The sequence below is a fragment of the Dermacentor andersoni genome, chromosome 1 (assembly GCF_023375885.2).
Source record: "Dermacentor andersoni chromosome 1, qqDerAnde1_hic_scaffold, whole genome shotgun sequence".
Lineage (NCBI taxonomy): Eukaryota > Metazoa > Arthropoda > Arachnida > Ixodida > Ixodidae > Dermacentor > Dermacentor andersoni.
In genome coordinates this window covers 95,210,198-95,225,653 of record NC_092814.1, presented here as the reverse complement: position 1 = coordinate 95,225,653, position 15,456 = coordinate 95,210,198, and the positions used below count along the sequence as shown (strand labels likewise).

At 42.0% G+C, this 15,456-nt stretch overlaps 1 protein-coding gene across 1 annotated transcript in view; it reads left to right on the top strand.

Moving 5' to 3' along the window:
- The window catches only part of LOC126545794 (uncharacterized), a 155,956-nt gene that overhangs the window by 116,315 nt on the left and 24,185 nt on the right, over positions 1–15,456 (top strand). The window contains exons 19-20 of the mRNA XM_050193791.3: positions 10,271–10,518; positions 11,159–11,441. Coding sequence (XP_050049748.1) covers positions 10,271–10,518; positions 11,159–11,441 — 531 coding nt within the window. The remainder of the gene's footprint in view (positions 1–10,270; positions 10,519–11,158; positions 11,442–15,456) is intronic.

The following is a 15,456-nucleotide window of genomic DNA, read 5'->3' as shown; positions in this document are numbered from 1 at the left end:
AGGACGAAGGCCTCTCCCTGCGATCTCCAATTACCCTTGTCCTGTGCCAACAGATTCCAACTAGCGCCCATGAATTTCCTAATTTCATCGCTCCACCTTGTTTTCTGCCGTCCTCGACTGCGTTTCCCTTCTCTTGGTACCCATTCTGTAACACTAATGGTCCAACGGTTATCTAAACGGCACGTTACATGACCTACCCAACTACATTTTTTTCTCTTGATGTCAATTAGAATATCGGTTATACCCATTTGCTCTCTGATCCAGACCGCTCTCTTTCTGTCTCTTAACGTTATGCTTAGCAATCTTCATTCCATCGCTGTTTGCACCGTCCTTAACTTGTTTTTAAGCTTCTTTGTCAGTCTCCAAGTCTCTGCCCCTAGGTCAGCACTGGTAAAAGACACTGACTGTACACATTTCTTTTCAATGACAATGATAAGCTTCCAGTCAGGAGCTGACAGTGTCTGCAATATGCGATCCAACCCATTTTTATTCTATGAATTTTCTTCTCATGATCAGGGTTCCTTGTGGTTAATTGACCTAGGTAAACATACTCCTTCACAGACTCTAGAGGCTGACTGGCGATCTTGAACTCTTGTTCCCTTGCCCGGCTATTCATCATTATCTTTGTCTTCTGCATATTAATCTTCAACCCCACTCTCACACTCTCTCTGTTAAGGTCCTCAATCATTTGTTGCAACTCGCCTGCATTGCTGCTGAATAGAACAATGTCATCCGCAGACCGAAGGTTGCTGAGATATTCGCCGTCGATCCTTACTCCTAAGCCTTCCCAGTTTAATAGCTTGAATACTTCTTTCAAGCACGCAGTGAACAGCATTGGAGAGATTGTGTCTCCCTGTCTGACCCCTTTCTTTACAGGTATCTTCCTGCATTTCTTGTGTAGAATTAAGGTAGCTTTAGATGCTCTGTAGATATATTCCAAGGTATTTACGTAAGCGGTCTGTATTCCTTGATTATGTTATGCCTCAATGACTGCTGGTATCTCTACTGAATCAAATGCCTTTTCGTAGTTTATGAAAGCCATATAGAGAGGCTTATTGTACTCTGTGGATTTTTCGATAACCTGATTAATGACACGGATGTGATCCATTGTAAAGTATCCCTTCCTGAAGCCAGCCTGTTCCCTTGGTTGACTAAAGTCCAGTGTTACCCTTATTCTATTGGAAATTATTTTGGTAAATATTTTATATAATACTGGGAGTAAGCTAATGGGCCTATAATTTTTCAATTCTTTAATGTCTCCCTTTTTGTGGATTAGTATAATGTTTTAAATCTTCCAGTTTTCTGGGAACATTGCAGTCGATAGACAGTTTGTATAGAGAGCCGCCAGTTTTCCAAGCATTATGTCTCCTCTATCTTTGATTAAATCGACTGTTATTCCATCTTCTCCCTCTACTCTTCCTCGTTTCATGTCTTGCAAGGCCCTTCTGACCTCATCGCTAGTTATAGGAGGAGTTTCTGTATCCCGTTCATTACTGTTTCTAATTGAGGTATCCCAACTCCTTTGGGTACTGTACAGTATAGAATTCTTCCGCTGCTTTTACTATATCTTCGAGATTGCTGACGATATTACCCTGCTTATCTTTCAGTGCATAGATCTTGGTTTGTCCTATGGCAAGTTTCCTTACTGATTTCAGGCTGCGTCCATTCTTTATAGCTTGTTCAGTCTTTCTCACATTATAGTTTCGAATACCACTTATTTTCGCCTTGTTGATCAGTTTTGACAGTTCTGCAAATTCTATCTTATCTTACGAGTTGGACACTTTCATTCTTTGTCCTTTCTTTATTAGTTCCTTCGCTACTTGTGAGAGCTTGCCTACTGGTTGCCTTGGCGCCTTGCCTCCCACTTTAATTGCTGCTTCTGAAGCCAGCCTAGTTACGGTTTCATTCATTACCTCTATGTCATCTTCATGTCTCTGTTCTAAGGCGGCATATGTGTTTGCAAGTACCAGCCTGAATTTGTCTACTTTTACCCTTATTGCCTTTAGGTTGACCTGCTTCTTCTTGACCAATTTTACTCTTTCTTTCTTTCTTTAAATTGAGCTGAATCCTAGCCCTCGCTAACTTATAATCACTGCAGTTTACCCTACCTACCACTTCTACATCCTGCACTATGCTGGGATCAGCAGAAAGTATGAAGTCAATTTCATTTCTTGTTTCACCATTAGGGCTTTTCCAGGTCCACTTTCTGTTGCTACGCTTCCTGAAAAAGGTGTTCATTATTCTAAGCTTATTCCTTTCTGCAAATTCTACCAGCATCTCTCCTCTATAGCGTTCCTAGAATCAACGCTGTAGTTGCCAATTGCTTGTTCACCAGCCTGCTTTTCCCCCACTTTTGCATTGAAGTCGACCATAATTACTACAGCATACTGAGTTTGCACCTTTCTCATCGCTAATTCAACATCTTCATAAAACTGATCTACTTCTTCATCATCGTGACTGGATGTTGGAGCATAGGCTTGTACTACCTTTGGTCTATACCTCTTATTAAGTTTGATTACGACTACAGCTACCCTCTCATTAATGCTGCAGAATTCGTTAATGTTGCCCGTTATGCCCTTATGGATTAGGAATCCTACCCCTTATTGCTTCTTATCCGGGAGACCTCTATAGCAGAAGACATGGCGGTTATTCAGCAATGTCTAAGCCTCACCAGTTCTTCTAATCTCACTAAGGCCGATGATATCCCAAAGAGTGTCTGATAGTTCCTCAAGAAGTCCTGCTAAGCTAGCTTCACTTGACAGAGTTCAGCAAATAAAGGTTGACAGGGTCAGTTTCCATTGGCGGCCTGTCCGGACCCAGAGATTCTTAGCACCCTCTGCTGCGTCACAGGTCTGACCGCCGCCTTGGTCAGGTGCTCCGCAGCTGCTGGGTACTGAGGGCCATGGGTTAATTGTAGGAATCATTTGGGAGGTAGTGGCCTACTACTGCACCAGGGAGGCCAATTCCTGTTCTGGTGAGGGAGTGTCTTTGTTGAAGCTTAGCGGGCCTTCCTAATTTGGTTGTACCTGGATTAGTATAGACCCACTTGCTCTCGGCGTCTTTTACCGGTGTCAGGCATCACTCCAAGCCTACAGATGTTGTGTGCTGGAAGAGGTGAATTTCAAAAAAAAAAAAAAAAAACTGATAGAAGGATATGAACTTCCGACTATGGCAACCGAGCATTCGACATACCTCAGTCGGATAATCCCGTAGGTGGCGAGGCTACCTTATCACCGACAAGTATGATCCAGAGGGCCCTACGTGCCCAAAAACTTTTGATTTATCCGCGATAGATATGTTTTCCTGATCACGATGGGTAACAAGGCAAACATGGATGCACGAGGCGATGCACGAGGCAAACATCTATATAAATGTAAACTGTGTGGCAGGTCAAAAAGCCTGCTGTTTGCTGTTAAGAAGAAGCTTTAGCTCGGGTGCTCCTATCTAAATACATGTAAAAGGAGAATTCGTTTTTCTCGGCAACCACTGGACCAAATTTGGCGAGGTTTGTTGCATTTAAAAGAAAAACGTAAAATCTAGTAACTGTTGGCTTCAAATTTTTTATTTATATCGTCAATTTTTTATTAAAAATGGGCAAAATGGAAAATTTCCAAAAATCAAGACTATGAAGTTTACAACTCTAACTCAGCAATGAAAAATAATACCAGAATTCTATGAATTGCATCTAATAGCATATTTAAAGCGGACAAAATTGATATGTTACACGTGAATCTTTGAAAACTTTGTAATATGAAAATACAGGTTTTGCAGAACCCTTGTGCACAATGTAACAAATTCACATAAGATATAAAATGACATATCAAATCTGTCCGCTTTGATTGACCTAATGGATGCCATTTACAGAACCGTGATATCTCTTCTTGACGCGGAGCTAATTATTTGTAAATTTAATGCTTCTATTTTTTTCAACCTTTCGAAATTTTGAAAATTCTTGTAACAAAATTGAGGCCCTAAATCGAAATTCCGCTTCCAGGAGGCACTAGAATTTAACTTTCTCTATCAAATGCAACAAATTTCATCAAAATTGGTTTAGGGGTTATCTCAAAAAAACTTTTTTGTCTTTCAAATGTATTTGAATAGTCTGCATTGAAGTTGGCCTCGAGCTAAAGCTTCCTCTTAACTCCAATCAGTTAGAGTACTTAGCCCTTTGTGCAAGCTCTGTTCCAAGTGAATTAATGTTTTGGCTCCAGGAGGATGCCATTGCCGCATAAGTGAAGTCAAGCATGTAGAACTTGTGGTTGTCCGACGAAAAAGTCTCTTTTTTAATGTTCTTGGCAAACTTTTAGTACAGAATAAACTTGGGTTCACCTGGCGGAGTCCACATGCTATATTTGCATCAGTAAAATAGCATATAGTGGTGTGTACTACTAAGTTAAATTTAGTCACCTTTTAGAAGAAATGATACCATTTTAAATTGCAAGTTATGGTTTCAGTGGAACGTTGTGTGCGTATTGGATTGTGCGTCCTTACTGTGTTCTCTTGTTTTTATTTTGTTGGTCACATGAGCTGCAGTCATTTTTCGAATGCCTCCCATTCTTGAGCTATGCAATTGGTCTTATGTTCATTTACCTCCACATTCAGACCAACGGGTCTCTACCAGCAACTTTCTTTCTTTTCTTTTTTTTACCTACTCTGTTCTTATTTTCCTCTTGAATGTTTATAAGGTGTTCGATTCTATTGTTTAAAGCCAATAATTTCCATATATTCATATTTGATTTTTTTTAAATTTTAGTATTTAAACGCCCCTAAATTTAAGACGTTCAAGAATGAATAGGTGTAATGTTGTTTGAAATGTAATGTAACAATATGAAAAACGAAACAGGTTTATGTAAGCAAAGGATCTTTAAAAACCATACCGGCAATTTATGCTGCAAAGTTTACTAAAACACATTATGATGTTTTCTTTATTCTGCCATCTCTAACAGTCAGAGAGATTCATACTTCCTCTTCGTCTCTGCCCTGTCCCTCTTCTTTCATCTCATTCATGAAGTCAGTCTTGCTCCTTTTCTGGTTGTTACACAGGCCCCCCTTGAGCGTCAACTCTCCTGGGCTGTTAAGCAACCACATTGCCGACCGTTGCCTTCTCTGTCACGTTTTTTGGTCCACTGTACCAAATGGATTTCAAGAATCCTTGTTGGCTGGTTATCTTCAGCATGACATAAAGACCTGTGAAAGGAGCTTTTAAGCTTTGTAAACCTCTTTGAACCAGAATACAATCTCCAACTTTGACGTCAGGTGCCTTTGTGAAGTAATCACAGTCATAGTTGTGCTTCATGGCGACCTTATATTTCTCGTACTCTTCTACCGATTTCTTGCGCTCTTGAAGGGTCAACACGTTTGTGAGGCCAAGGAACTGATCAGCTGGAAGCCAGTTCAATTTCCCATCGTAAGTGAAATATGGATCCCAAAGCCGTATGAGAGTGATTATGGTGATTAGCAGCTGCTTCAAGAGTGCACTTCCAACCACCTTGGAATTCCAGATAGAGTGTGATAAACTAATTTATATCTCTTATCGCTCTCTCGGCCAACCCATTGGCTTTCAGATGATAGGGTGCAGCAAAACGATGTTGTATATTTCGTTTAGTCCACTGTTTCAAGCACTCACTTCTGAAAGCAGGACAATTGTCAGCCACAGTGACTTCGACATTTCTGAACATTTTACGACTGAGTAGCAATATGACACTGTTGGCATCCTCTTTTCCTGCCCTACACGTAACCATTCGCATGCATTCGTTGATCGCCAAAAGAAATGCTTGCGTAGTTCTCACTCCCTCCCGTTTTTTCTTGAGCTCCGCGAAATCAAGGTGCACAGTTTCAAAAGGCTTGCTTGAATACTTTGTTAGGATCATTACGCTCCCGCGAGGCTTGAATTTTGCTTTGCTGATTTGGCATTGGTAACAAGTTCTGGCATATTCAGATATATTCTGCTTCATTGTGCTCCAGTAGAATTTTTGCTTGATTTTCCAGTATGTTCTCCAGAAACCGTCATGGCTACCAGAATCATGGGAGTCATAGTAAAGCTGCAAGATTCTTACGATGCTCATATTAGGAATGTGCAGTCTACCATCCTTGAAAGCCATATCTTCCGTGCCGTCCCAGAGAAGTTGGTTCACATGCCTCTCGGCATTTGGAGGTATCAGTAGCCTTGACTTTGTGTAGGCATCATGCAGCTCCTGTCCTAGCCTGTGAGCAACGTTGACCGTCCGGCTTCACTTAATGCATTTAACACCTTGGACAAGCGCGAGCAGTAGTCGTCATATGTTTTCGAGTAAACAATGATGTCATCCATGTAGATGTTGCTGAAGTTACCTGTGAAATCACGAAGCATGTTCTTCATCATTCTTTGGAACCATGCTTCAGAATTCTACCCAAATGATGGCCTGTTATATTCGAAGACATTCAAAGGCGTGACAAAAACTGTGAAGTGTTTGAACTTTTCTAGAGCGGAACTTGCCAGTATCCTCTGCAAAGATTGATTTGGGAAAACCAGGAAGAACCACCTGTTTCGTTGATTATATCATCGATTCTTGGCATTGGGTAGGGAAATAACTCAGTCTGACAGTTTACGAGTCTGTAGTCAGTACGCATTCTAAATGTCCTGTTGTCTTTGGGCACTATATTAATCGCTGACGCGAACGAAGGTGCAGAAGGCTGAATAATCTCAGCGCTGAGTAAGTCGTGCAATTCTTGCTTCAACCATTTCTTCTTTTCGTAGGACATGCCATGTGGTTTCTTCCGGACAGCAGTCGTGTCCCTGAGCTTGAAAGTCACCTTTAGAGCTTTGGCCCCTGGTGGATACTGTCCGACGCATATTAGTTGTGGGTACTGGTTCGGCATCTCTTCATTTGCAGTTACTAGCTTTGCTTGCACTCCAGCACCTGTATGTATTGTTTCAAACGAGTGCTCCACTTCTACATCATCCCGCCACAATATATTTATTTGCATCCTTTCCAAGTCAGGACAAGCCAAGAGAAAACTGTATGCAGCGTCCTGTATAATGAGTGCCTGAACATCCTTCTTGCTGCCTTGGTATTCCACACATACCCTCGCTCATCTATCAGTTATTTGAGAGGTTCCGTCGTAGCTCCGCGCATCGACAACCTTGCCGGTGAATGTCTTTTTTGGAGAAATCAGTCGGGGGGTTGACAATGCTGACCGATGCCCTGGTGTCAGACTTCGGTTGGCCTTCCGTTGATGGTTATTCAGGCGTAGAGCAAACCTTCTACTGACTTTGCCAAATGAACTGTTTCTTTCTGTGCTGCTGGGTAGAATGGAGCGCCCTGATTTTCCCAGTCATTCTGCTCAGGATTACCCTTTAAATCTGATTCTTGCACTGTGGTGTGACCACAAGAATTGTTGCAGCAAGAGTACCTCTGGTTACACATTAAACTTATGGCAGGTGATCGGCCGTTGCCGTTCCTTGTTTGGTAAAAGGGTGGTAACACATTGGTGGAAATATTCCTCAGGGAATGCCATAGTTGTTCTACTGTTGCGTGTAGTCTAGGAAGAACTTTGTGCTGAGAACTCTTCATCATCCCATGAATTATTAGCATGACTATGGATGGTTCAGATAGGTTCCAGTCGGCAAGTTGCAAGAATAGTTTTTCAGAGAAGTAGTCAACAGCTGTTCCCTCTTTATGCTCGAAAGAAATAGCCTTGTCCCAACATTCAATAGAATTCTGGTCAAATGCATGAATGAAACAGTTTTTCCATTCGACCCACAGCTCCAATGCATGGTTTGGTATCCTCAAATTGAACCATTTCCTAGCATTTCCCGCAAGAAAACGATGCATATTGTTGATGCGATCACATTCATCAGTCCAATTATTTTGCAAGCATGCATACTCAAAAAACTGAAGCCAGACCAAGGGTCTCAATTGTGTACCGTAAAAAAAAAAATCTGGAACTACCACTTCTCGCGTTGCATGCCTTGGGAAGTTGAATGCTGGCATTAAAACCCTCAGCAGCTGTTCACTTTGTTGCATTAGCTGCTCCTGTTTACACAAAAAGTGCTGCACAACTAGGCTAACTTCTTGCTCCTTGATTGTCACTATGTCATGGCTACTTGGTCTGTGGACCCACTGTTCGAACTCGGTCTCCTGCACAGAACTCTGACTGAACCTTTGAAGTCCATTTCTTCAAGGGTGATGTTAGCCTTGTGAGCTAAAAACATCAAGAAGTCCAGTTTGCTGACCTGTTCTGGAAGGTCGATGGCAACGTCTCCGTCTTCCTAGTATGTCTTGGCAAGTAGATGGCTGTCTTCATGTCGGGTAATCATGAACGAGACCCACATATCACAAAGCTGTGCAACTGCACCTAAATATAATATTCCGTTTATTCTGCCATCTCTAACAGTCATAGAGATTGATATGTCCTCTTCTTCTCTGCCCTGTCCTTCTTCTTTCTTCTCATTCACGAAGTCAGTCTTGCTCCTTTTCTGGTCATTACACCTATGTACATGTCAAACACAATGTGCACACTTAATAAGCACGGGATGCGCTTACTGTGTGTGCACTATTCTTTTTTTTTCATCATGTCTATTGTTTATTTAGTAAACTTCGGACCAAAATTACTACCTCTATTCTTTCAACATTCCAGCTAGCCTCTAGAGCAGCTTTGCTGGACTATACATGGAAAAAAGTGTCATAATCTTTGCAATATTGAATATTGCTGCATGAGTTTTGATCAGACAGTGTACAGCCAGCTTATAGTAACGTATCAACCACATGATAGCACTTACTGGGCCTATCGCTGCTGTCAAAGCAGAAAGCATAAAAGAAAGAAAACAATTACTTGCCACGATTCAAACCACTGACATGGCAGCTTGTGCTAGTGTACATACCAACATACCAAGCATGCCAGTCACAAAGCTGCAGCCCAAGTGCTGACTGCTGCACTACATTTTCTGGTGAATAATGTGTGCACCCCTGGAGTTCAAGAACTCTCGAGGCTTTCTCAAGCAGGTACTATTGGCGACATATTGCCCACATGAAATGTGTCTGGTGAAAAAGAGTAATGTTGCCTGACAGTGTCTTGCTTTCAGCAAAAGGTGAGGAAGTTCTTGTACTAACAGGTTTTGAGTTCTTCCTTCTTGTTAAGTGGCTGTAAAGGTAGAATGCAGATACTATATTACTGCAACAGTGCTGCTCTAGCACCAAAAATGTGCAAAGGTGCACAGAAGCCCATTATCAGTGGTGAGCTGGTCTTGGATGGAGGTTCCAGCATTGAAAGGACAATGGCAATCGAGATGCCAGTGAAACATTTTCTTTGATTAGAATATAATGAGATGATGTTCCATAGTGTTTTGATAAAATTGTGTTTAAATTGAGGAAATTTTCAGTGGCCTTGAAAGTGAACTGGACAATTTATCACCCTTCACTGCACAGCACACTGGCCAGTAAACTCTTAAAATAAATGTTTGCAGCCTTTGGGGCGTATCTTGTCCCATAACAATAGCGCCATCTGTCTTGCCTGCATTTTTTTTTTTTTAACACTTCCAAGTGTTAGGTGCCCGGTACTTCCAAGTGACGAACAACGGCATGCGTGTTATCGGTGTGGCATAGCATTCTCAACACGAAAGCAGTGAGTGCAGTGTTTTGAAGAAAGGAAACACAAGCAAGGCTCATTTCACACTTCTTTATTTTTTTTAACATTAGGTGCTTCACCTAAGTATCATTGATCAATTGCTCTAGTGGCGGTAAGCACTGATGGACGAAATTCAGCAGTACGTTGACGTCTTAGTGTATTCAGCTAGATTCAGCAGGTGGGACGACGCATGTCGCAAATGAGAGAATGCGGCAAAGACACAAAAGTCTCTTCGATGTCGAAATGCGATCTCGAAAGGTACATGGCTACTCACTTTGCGTGAGTTAGTTGCGATGACACTACACTTCTTGTAGTTGTGGGTGATTTCAATGTGGATGTGTCAGGACTGAAAAGGGAGCTGTTTACGCGTTTCATGTTAAAGACACTTCGCTTACGATGCTGCACTGATCCAACCCATTCGACCTCCCAGCAGTGTACATGCATCGATTTGACATTATCAAAGAATGTGCCTGCAGTTGCAAGTATGCTGATCAGTGTATATCATAGCGACCAGAAAGCCATTGTGACCGTCATTACTAACTGACAATGAGTGATGCAATAAAGTCTTTACCACAAGTTTTCTTACCATAATGTTTACAGCTCCACTGGTCATCCACCTTCGCAGGGCAGAATTTTTTTTAGTAATTCTCTCTTTCTTTTTTAGATGCAGCTGACAAAGAAAAGGCAGCTGAAGACTTACCGGCTGAGAACACGGAGCCAACTGTGGCTGTTGATGAATCTCAAAGGGTGTCAAAACGTCTGGCTGAGAAAGTGAATGCTTCAAGCACACAACGTAAATTTGTCAAATTTACAGAGGAGCAGTCAAGAGAATTGGCACAGAAGGATCCTAAAGAATCTACTTTATCTGTTTCGGAAAGAGCCCTGATTGCTACTGCTGCTGAAAAGGATCGGGTGAGAACATAAGCATCAAGTATGAAATATTTGAGCATTAAAAACTTTGGGTAATGGCTATGGTTTGCAGGTTTCACTAGCACAGGGATCTTCAAACTTTTGGGCCAGAGGGCTAGATTGCCAACAAATAGCAGTGTTGAGGGCTTAAAAATAAAGAAATAAATGAAAGATAGTGAAAACAAACGTGTAAGCATAAGTAACAGTACTGGGCATACAGTAAAAATCTTATTGCCATTAACTCGCATACTTTAATTCAAATAATTGGTTACTTTAATTAGTTGTGTTCACCTTCTGTCATGACGTCCAGAAAAGGAGCAACATAACTAGTATTTTATTATTAGAATTTTGCTTTTACCACCAAGTCTTCGTGGGTACATCTTCCACTGCACTAGCACATGCATTGTCTCATTGTTTTAAACGGCCAGTCGTTTTATTTATCTCTAAGGGAATTTAAAATATACTAGGTTAATTTTTTTATCATAATGTATGATCAAAATGACAGTAGATAGATAATTACAGATAATGACAGTAGTAGTGAGTAGTGGACAACAATGAAAACATTAGTTGTCGCATTTTGTTCACTTTGCTAAAACTAAGCCTTGTTGTACGTTTCAATCGTGAGGACCTTAATGGTGTGCAGGAGACACAAGAGTGGGAAAAGCCACCCGTTGCTGAGCACCCCAACCGATGTGATATGTGCCCCAAGAGTTTTCGGAAGCCAAGTGACTTGGCACGGCACATACGCATCCACACTGGTGAGCGGCCTTTCTCATGCGAGATATGCCAAAAGTCCTTCACGGTGAAGTCCACTCTCGACACACACCGTCGCACCCACCGAGGCGAACGCAACTACCCCTGCCACATCTGCTCTTCCTTTTTCTCCACCATGGGCAGCCTCAAAGTGCACATGCGGCTGCATACAGGTTAGTCAGCTAGGTCTGTTTAAGTCCATGAAACCTGTCTCATTTCTTAGATATATGATCATTGCTTATTGGCAGTGTTGACTTTCATCTACCAGAGAAATTGTTATCCTTCAGCTTGGAGCAGGAGATGGGAGTGGAAACTGCACTCTCTGGCATAGTCAGACAATTTCTTGAGTGCACTTAACATCAGAAATCTTGCTTCGCCAGCACCATTTGATGACCAAAAAGGCGTAATGCAAATCATTTGCAGCAATGAACACTTACTTCTCCAGGCACCAAGTGATGCTTTCACTTTTAACATCATTCCTTGATTTGGCAGTATCCACTTTCTGATGGCCAAATCAAAACACAACACAAACCTGGCACAGCATTGATGGCTTGGTTTCCTAGTCACCGGACACTGCCTCTTGTTGATTGCACTCTTTACACTAGTCCTTGTTGTGACATTATCTGGCCGTTTGTATGATGCTGTACAGAGTGAGGCTATCTATACCCAGTGATGACTTTCTATGGCATTGAAGTGAAAGCTGCAAGCTTGGAGCTTGTGCACATGTATCATATCGCCAAGTAGTCTGGATTGTTTTCTCGTCCTCATGGGCTTATTTCACTGTCGCAGCACCACAGCTGTGGAACAACAACAAAGGTTTTAGTGGAAAAGTTTGTGATGACTTTGCCTTTTTCCTATTGCCACAAGCAAAATTTTGCTGCTTTGAGAAAAAAAAAACGCACTCATTTGAGAAGTCCACCTACTGACATTTCTACAGTGAGGCCTCCCTGCTGGGCCTACGAATGTAAAATTGCCATATTGTCTTTAGGAAAGAGAACTTTTATCACAAAGCCTTTGTGGTCAAGGTAAGAGTAGAGGAAGCACAAGCCTTCATTATTCAAATGAACTGAGCCTAACTGAGAACTTGCAAGCAACAGTGAATTTATGGTGAGGCGAGGGGAATGGATGCTAGCATGTTATCTGCACTGCCGGTTTTGCATCTGCACAAGAATGTGTGCATGCGAAACCCCTATAGGCCCATATTTTCATTATCTTGATCCTAAAATTGGTCTTTACTGGATAATTTGAGCTTGCCCAGTCAGCACGCATGCGCCTGACCCTTATGGTGACCCAGATAGTGACCCAGGTAGTGACCCAGATAGCGATCCCCTTTAGTGGCGACATCTTTCCCAGGGGAGCTCAGGGGACAGTGAGTGCATTGAGTACATGTCATCTCTTGTCAAGAACACCTATTTTCAGACCACCCTAGGAAGATTTTCAAGCAATAACCGTAGCTCACAATGTTGGATTGTGGTATTTACCCAATTCTAATGCGCACCTTCTCTTAAAAAGAAAATTGCACCGAAAGTTGTCTGCTATAATAGTACATAAATACAGTAGTTAAAAAAAAATGTGTTACTTTCTACTACAACATCCCTGATCCATGCGGTTCCATACTGTTTTCACAAAAAAAAAAGAGAAGTCTGGAAAAACAAACATGTAGTAAATTTAGCATCTTTTGAATTACAGTGAAACCTCGTTAAACCATAGTTGGCCAGAGCTCTGAAAAAGTATGTATTAAACGGTAGTACTGCTTAACTGAAATAGCATGAGATCACCCACTTACCTGTCAGAAATGGGAACTCAGAGAGAGTGCGATGAAGGGGCAAAAACATGCAGTATTTATTCACTTCGTGCAACAAAAGTGGTATTTTCGTTTCATGTTGCAGCGGCTTAGCAGCGACGACAGAGGCCTTAAACTCAAAGCTGCGAGCCAGCTTTTCAGCCAGCCCCCTCTTCTCGGCAAACATTTGCATGACAGATTCCTCATTTGCATTGAATATTCTCTGTGGACGGGCACGGTAGCGCTGTAGAAGTCGCGGGGCGCCTTTTGCATTGTAGGGTGCTGTTCTTGTGCCAATTTCATTCATGAGGCTGACATAATGCATATACGAGCGGTTATATATGCGCCGGCAAAATTCTCTGTTTTTCTAATAAAGAGTCTCTCTCTATCTCTCTCTCTCTTTTGCCACTGTCGGGCCTGAATTTGTTGCTTCCCGTGTCGTCTTTATCACTGTCGTAAGGCGACGCTTTGGCAACAGCAGGGGTTACGATGGCGAAAAGTCTAACCTCGTAGCTGACATCTTTTCGTTGTTGCAGCAGCGCTGCCAAGCAACTTCTTCGTATTCCAAATGCCACACACCGTAGTCAATGGTAGATCCCTGTCGCATGCCAGCACCGGTTTCTTCGTGCCACGTTCGATAGTAGAATGATGTCCAATTTTTCTTTTATGCTGAGCACCCGATGTTTTTATCCGAGCTTCGTCGTGATGCCAGCCCTAGCTTGCACGACGCCGCAACCATGGCCACAATGCTCTCTGGCACGGTGCTGAAATGATGTTGATGTGGCTTTAGGCTCAAAAGTATAGGGAGCTTGGAGGCCGTTGTTCCAATCTCTGAGGTTTGTTCTACCAGGCCGCTCAATAGGGATGACGCACTGCCGTGATTGCACAACGAAAAATGAAAAAAACTATGTGCTACTCGATACGTGCACAATAAGCTGGTGTGGTTTATGCGGATGCAACACGTGTTTTGTTCAATGGCCGCTGAGTCAGAGTTGACTTTACTACTTTTAAAATGAAACTATTGTTTAAGTGGGTACGGTTTAACGAGGTTTTACTGTACCATGAAACATTACACCATAATGAATAAAGGAAATTAAATGTATCCTGAAGGTGTAATACCCATAGAAAAATGTCAGCAAATTAAATTATGGGGTCTTAAGTGCCAAAGCCAAAATTTGATCATGAGGCACACCGTAGTGAAGGACTCCAAATGTATTTTGACCACTTGGGGTTCTTTTGCATTTCACCCCCATCGAAATGCGGCCACTGCGGCCGGGATAGGATCTCGCATCCTCAAGCTTAGTAGCACAATGCCATAGCCATAATGCCACCATGGCAGTTCCTTTGCATGAAGATGAATGAATTAAAAAATTGAAGCATTTTTGTGTGCGTAAGTACTCAAGTAAGAGACAAGGCAATATCATCACAAAAGCAAGGACTAACTATACTGATTTTCAGTGTTGCCAGTAGGATGCCAGCAGAATCTGGCTTTGTTGCGATCTGCTGCTGAGCACAAGGTCGTAGGTTCGATTCCGGGTTGGGGAAGTCATATGTTGATGGGGGTGGAATACAGAAACATGTACTGAGCTTTGTACATGCATTACTATACAGAAACCCAATTGGCCAAAATTAATCTTGAGCCCTCCAATACAGCTTCTCCCACAGCCCTTGTGTTTCTCTGGGACATTAAGACTCATCATTCAAGCAGTCAATCCATTACTCAATCAGATAATCACAAGAAATTTGACCTCTTTCATCAAATATTGTTAATCTTCAGAAGTATGGCTACCACCAGGAGAGTGCCAGGTGATGTGGAAGGTTTGAAAGGTGTGGTTTACAAGGTACCTTTGAAGCAAGGAAAGCTGTCCATAGACCAAGCACGATCTGGGTGCACATAGAAACATGAAGTTGTTAAATCAATATATAGTAGTTGATTGCACTTACCAGTGCAGTATCGTGTCGGCCCACCCGTTTGAGCCGTTGCTCTATGGTAATTTGAAAGTAAAAATTCAGCACAAAACCCAGGACAACCAGCAAAGAAGAGACTAGACAAGCACTGGCAAGACAAGCAGCGCCAGTGCTTGTTTCGTCTCCTCTTTGTGGGTTATCCTGGGTTTGGACTGAATTTTTCACCTTCATAAGAGTATGTACCAACTAGCCCCAATTGAAGTTTTATTGAAGCTCTACAGTAATGTTGTTGCCTTTGCGAAAAAATATTGCAGTGACATTATAATGCAGTAAATGTAATGAAATTAAACTGAATTTTGCACAGTTCAGAAGTTAGTACATAAACAACAAGTGTGGAATGTTCAGTAATACCATATTACTCATATATGGCGTACCCTCACTCATTTAAGGCCTGCATCCCCTCATTTGTAAATGTTGGGAGCAGGGAAAAAAATTCG